This window comes from Pinus tabuliformis, chromosome 4_1 (genome assembly GCF_031772625.1).
Source record: "Pinus tabuliformis cultivar Carrire ecotype Pingquan chromosome 4_1, CPIR1, whole genome shotgun sequence".
NCBI classification, from domain to species: Eukaryota; Viridiplantae; Streptophyta; class Pinopsida; order Pinales; family Pinaceae; genus Pinus; species Pinus tabuliformis.
The window spans coordinates 576,665,916-576,672,255 of NC_142303.1; the positions used below are offsets into that span (position 1 = coordinate 576,665,916).

Genomic DNA, 6,340 nt, shown 5'->3' on the forward strand with positions numbered 1-6,340 from the left:
CTGCCATCAAAATAGACAGCATCCACCCGGTCGATCGCATTGAAAGCCTAAAAGGAAAAGCTCTAATAGGGAGGTGGTTCTTCCCGGAAATGGATGACCAGAAGTCAAGATGCTGGCTTGAATCTCAATGGAAATCGATCATAGGATATGTCCCCATTATAGCCAGATTGCTAAAGGGGTGGTACTGTTTCCATTTTTTGAATTCGGATGATATGGAAGCCATCTTCAGGCATCAGTGAGTTTTCAAGAGAAGTTTCTTGGCTTTACATAGATGGCATCTAGGCTTCAACCCGCTAAGGAATACTCTGATAAACAATTTGATTTGGTTAAAACTTCCAGGTCTACCTCTAGAACTATGGTCAAAAGAATCCCTGGCGAAGATTGGAAATGCTATAGGTAAATGCGTATATGTTGACCCTTGGTTCCTTGGAGAGAAAGATAAATGGGTGGCATGGGTTTTAATAGAAAAAGCTTTTAGAGGGGGCTTCCCAGAATATATTGATATCCAATGGATGGAATATGCAATCAAGAAAGGACTGGATTTCTGCAGGATTCCATTTAGATGCGCTGCTTGCCATCTTACTGGCCATCTATTAAAGAATTGTCCTCGACGCATTCCCAATCAAAAGTGCCATAATCAACTGTCTGCTAGATGGCGAAGGGTAAAAAATTCTCGGTCTGAACGACAATGGTCTTCCTCCTCAAAAAGCCATGACTCCTCAGAATCTGAGGATCGCCATATCCCTCTATCGGTGGATAATTGGAGCCCCCCGCCGCAGCTGAATACCTCTGCCCCGGTAGAGCCCATTTCTCCCTCCATGCCCCCACTGGAGCCAGCATCTGCTATGATTCCCCAATCAATCAGTTATCTCTGCCCTTACCTCCCCCGGAGCCGTCGTTGGACAGAGAAATTCCAAACCCTTCCCCGAAGCCTCATCCATATGATATAGACAGAAAGGAAGTTCATATCATTAAATCATCCTCGCCATCTCCAATAAAGCTTTCTTCATCGTCCGGGAAAGGGAAGCAGATTATGATTTCGGCCACCCCTGCAAATTCTCCTACCTCCTCACCCACAAACTCCATTGGTAGCGATTTGGACTTTCTCTTGAGCAAGAAATCGTTGGAGCTCAAAGCTCTCTCCATTCATAAACCTGGAGCTCCAAAGTCTCCTCATATCAGTCCAAAATCTGCCTGTAATATCACGGTCAGTAGAAAAAACAACAGGGGCAGCCGACATTTTAGGGGCAGACGAGAGGGGGATGGAAGGGGGATTCACAATTTGGCTTTTATTGATGTCTTGATCATGGATATGACAGAAGACTAGCCTCTTAGAGCAAGCAAGGCCGACAGTATTTCAAAATGAATTTTATTCTATCATTGAACATTAGGGGTCTAGGCGCAGACCAAAAAATTTTGTCTTTAAAAAATCTTTTTATTTCTGTAAACCCAAAGATTATACTTATACAGGAAACCATGCACGATTCCTCAGTGGCAATTTCCTACTTCAGGAAGATGCTCCCCTCCTGGTACATATCTGCTGTTGGAGCAAATGGGCTCTCAAGAGGATTAGCGGTCCTCTGGGATCCGCTATGGATCAAAGCAAAAACTTATAGCTATTTAGCTGGCATCCTAGTCTTGGCTCACTTGAGAGGACAAAAATCTCCCATAAATATTTTGAATATATACGCTCCCTACAGGAACAGACTATCATTTTGGGAAAATCTGTTTGCCTCTGAGATTTTTGATGTTGAGTTTCTATTGATTGCATGGGATTTGAATCTCACTCTAAGCATGGATGAAGTATGGGGATCAAACAAGAGAAGGGATCCACTGGCTACGAAAATAAAAAATGAACTGCTGAATAGGAACTTTGTGGATATCCTCCCTCCTCAAATGTATCTGCCATGGGAGAACGGAAGAATCGAGAAGGCCTATATTGCAAAGAGACTTCACAGATTTCTTATTCATGCCAGCTTAATTGATGTGATTGGCATTCCTTTTTCAACGAGAGAGAGGGTTTTCATCTCAGACCATCGCCCAATTATGCTTGGATGGAGGGAAAATGGTTTCAGGAAGGGATATTCCTTCAAATTTAACAGGGCTCATTTGGAGGGCCCGAAGTTTGATGAGCACATTAAAAAAACTTGGAGTGAGATGCTAATGTCTAACCCATACTCGTATTTAATTACTTTCAATGACAAAATGAATCATATTCGCAGCGTGGTTAAAAAGTGGCAGTCCAAGAAAAGACAAATATACAAAATTGAGCTCCGGAAAATTCAATTGGAATTGGATCAAGCAGCGGAACCTATGGCTGCTCATCCGCTATCTTTCCAGATGAGGGTTCATATAAAGGATTTACAAAGGAGGAAAACAGAATTGTTGAAACATGAGGAAATGTTCTAGAGGTTGAAGAGTAGGGCTCTATGGCTTAAGGAAGGTGATAGGAATACGAAATTTTTTCATAACTTTGCAAATGCTAGAAGGGAGAAGAATTCCATTTGGAAAATAAGAGATGAAAATGGTGGTTTTATATACTCCCAACAGGAAATTACAAAGGAGGTTGTAAGTTTTTTCGAGAAGCAGTACAGGAGATCAAAAAACAGCAGTTTCCAGGATATATTATGGGGCATTGAAGTGTTCCCTCAGATATTTGATGAGGCCTTAAATGATAAGACTTTTCGCCTAGTTTCCGAGGAGGAGCTGCTAAGAACAATGAAACTCTTTAAAAGGGACAAATGCCCCGGCCCGGATGGCTGGTCAATAGAGTTTTTCATCCATTTTTTTGATCTAATCAAAACAGATCTGTTAAAGATGGTTGAAGCTACAAGGATGTCGGGTAGCATCAACAAAAATATTTCCTCCATGAATATTGCTCTCATACCAAAAAAAGGGAATGCAGAATCGTTTATGGAGTTCCAGCCGATTTCATTATGTAATATCTCCTATAAAATCATATCAAAAATAATTGCTGAAAGAATCAAAGGAGTCCTATCGTCTTCTTTATCATCAGCCCAGCATGCATTCCTTCAAGGAAGAAACATTTTAGACATGGTGGCATCAACTCAAGAAGGTCTTTCTGCTATACATTCAAAAAAGAAGGACGAAGTCATTGTTAAGATCGACCTATGCAAAGCTTATGAATGTTTGGATTGGGGCTTCATCAGATGTTTGCCCGCGAAGATTGGTTTGAGGACCAGCATGATAAACTGGATCATGGCATGCATGGATAAGGTGAATTATGCGGTTATTATAAATGGATTTCCATCGTCCTTCTTCCCTGCATCCAGAGGCCTTCACCAGGGATGTCCTTTATCCCCGCTGCTGTTCATATTAGCTATGGATTCCCTCAGTTTACATATTAACAAGGCTGTACAGGAGGTTAGATGTCGGCCATTGCACATATGCAGAAATGTTGCGATCTCCCATAATTTGTTCGTGGACGACATCATTCTATTTGGGATATTTTGCAGAATTACTTGGCTTTCATTCTATGAAATTTTAAAAAATTTCCAGAAGGCAACGGGGATGCTGATAAATTGCTCGAAATCCATTATCTATCATAATGACATCCAACAAGAAGATATAGACTGGTTATCCTCTCTCTTTGGTATTGAGACTCGTTCCATCAGTGGGGGAATCAAATATCTGGGGTTTATATTAAAAGCAAATGCTTACTCATCGTCGGATTGGCAATGGATTCCAGAGCGATACTACAAGAAAATATCTGGGTGGGAGTACAAAAGCCTCTCTTTAGCAGGTAGAGTTATTTTGGCACAGTCTGTTTTAAATCAATTGGCTGTCTACTGGGCTCATTTGTTCTTCCTTCCCTCAAGCATAATCAAAACAATGAATAAGCTCACCGCTAATTTCATCTGGGGGGGTCAGGCAGGAAAGAGTAAATTTCATCTCACGAAATTATCCCATATTTCTCTGTCGAAGAAGATGGGAGGATGGGGCCTTCTGGATCTACGATCCTTTGGTATGGCCCTCTTATGCAAATCTTTATGGAGGGGTGTTTTCGAAGCCGGGCCTTGGAGCAGAGCTATCCAATCGAAGTATTTAGGCAGTAAGGATATTTCCTTTTGGTACAGAAAAGAAAGGATTGGCCCATCCTATGGATCACCAATTTGGTTAAGTCTGCGTAAAATGGAAAAAAAAATTCTGAAGAATCTGATTTGGCATTTTCAATCCGGGAAAAGGATCCTTATCGCAAAAGACACATTCCTAAGTGGTTCGGAGCAGATCATTGTCCCGGAATCTCTCCTCGCCTTCCTTCATAGAAGAGGTATCTTTTTCTGGGATGGTTTAATTTCTGAATGGCTGGGTCCAATTCCCATGTGGCGTGGTGCGGATAGTATGCAAATGCCGGATGCCTTGGCTGCTCAATGGGCCCATCTCAGGACAAAGCTCAGGAACAGTGGCATTTTTCGCTCATTGGAGCATGATGTATTAATTTGGAAAGATGCAAAAGGGTCTCATCCCATCAGGGTAAAAGACGTGTACCAGAGCCTGATCAAGTAAAAACAGTCCTCCCTGTCTGTTATTTTCCCAACTGTTTTCTGGAAAGTGCGATGCCCGTCCAAAATGGTTTTATTCTCGTGGTTGTTATTTCATAATAGAAACCTATCGTGGGAGAATTTAAGAAAAAGAGGGTGGCAGGGGCCGAGCTTCTGCCCCATATGCAGGTCTGCAGCGGAGGATAATCATCATTTATTCATAAGTTGTCTGGGCACTCAGAAGCTATGGTCATCTCTCGAGATCTTCTTCGGCATTCAGTTCCAGTTTCATGCTACTATAAAAGAAGCTTTTATGTGGTACAGCGAGCAATCGGAGTCTTGCAGGTCAGTATTCATCATCTCTGTATGGTGCATTTGGAAATGGCGCAATAGTCTCATCTTCAAAGATAGAAGCCCTTCCCTCCAGGAAATTCTCCTTCATATCTCTTCCATTTATGAAGCTTTCCCTATCCCTCCTCTCAAGCAGAAGAAACAGATTATCATCGATCCACATCAGGATATCTCAACTGTGCCGAGGGCGTTCTTTGATGGCGCTGGGCAAAATGGAGAATGTGGTTGTGGTTTTGTTATTATAGTAGATAATGACACAAGTTTTTCTATCTTTTGGAACGGAGGAAGAGGCACCAACAATTCGGCTGAGGCAATGGCCCTTGCTGGCCTTTTATACTTTTGTCTCTTTCTTAATCTTCAGGGGGTTTCTATCTATGGCGATTCAAAGATCATGGTGGAATATGTCAAAGGAAAAAACTCCATTTCCAGTCCTCACCTTTCTGGTTGGCTAAACAGGATAAAGTTCTATTGGAATCTTCTGAAGGAGGGCTCAATCCAACATATCTACAGGGATAATAATGTGCAGGCTGATACTCTGTCAAAGAAGGGTCTTCTCGAGGCCCCTGGTCAATGGCATCTTCAGGTCTCCGTGGAAAGCGAGATCTTCTTTATTCAGGATTTTTATCCTTCTGATTTTTAATTCCGTCCTTGCAGGTCTTCAAATCTCTTCAGTTTTTGATGCCCCAACATTACTCATCTACAGGCCTTTTAATATTAAGATGGGGTTCTTCTCCGGAACCTCTCCTTATAGCTCTCATTTTTGTTATGTCTGATTTGCATTGGCTGTCCGCATTTCTGATGCGGTTTATCTCCTTATGTGGACGATCTACTTGTGTGGATCCTTTTCCGTTTTCCTGTATCAGTCTCTTCAGCCTCTTTCAGTTTGCTGGGCGTTCCGGTTGTTCAGCACTGCCTCCCCAGTTTTTGCTTATGGTCTAATTTTGCTGATCCAGATCTCTTTACTGGGTCATATGTTTTTTGTTCTTCATCATGTATATGGGACTTTTTATATATCTTATATAAATACATAGTGCTTTTTCATCCTGAAAAAAGCCTGGTTGTGTCCATTCATAGGCCTAATTGTGTAGTATCGGTTGTCTCAAGCAAAGTTCACAGCTGAAACTTAAACGTGAATAGTGTTCAATGTTGTTTTTACTTTTATTTGGTAAATGAAACTAAACTGAGCCTAGCTAGTTAATTGGTCAATTTATTCACATAAAATCTAAACCTGAAACATGGTGGCGCCTAAATGCTACACAAAAAATATATCTATATCTAATAAATAACACGAAAGCTTTAATTCCTTCAAACTCCTCATAAAATTTAAACTTGCCTGAAAGTTAGTAGAGATTAAACACCTCAGATTAAACACCTCACAAATAACTGGTCTACACTTCATAAGTAAAAATAAAACTTTTATGTTGTTATTAAAACGGTTTAAAATTTATATGATTGGTTGCTTCTTTGCATTGGTATCACAATTTGCT

The 6,340-nt window shown here is 41.1% G+C and overlaps 1 protein-coding gene across 1 annotated transcript; it reads left to right on the forward strand.

The window, feature by feature from the left end:
- The first annotated feature begins 4,590 nt into the window (after positions 1–4,590).
- Positions 4,591–5,493, forward strand: LOC149177228 (uncharacterized). The gene has a single exon (XM_089421696.1). It carries the CDS (start codon positions 4,591–4,593, stop codon positions 5,491–5,493), a length of 903 nt encoding a protein of 300 aa, XP_089277822.1.
- The last annotated feature ends 847 nt before the right edge of the window (positions 5,494–6,340 follow it).

Excerpts from the sequence above, each read along its gene's own strand:
- LOC149177228 (XM_089421696.1), top strand. The coding sequence starts at position 4,591 with ATGGTTTTATTCTCGTGGTTGTTATTTCATAATAGAAACCTATCGTGG.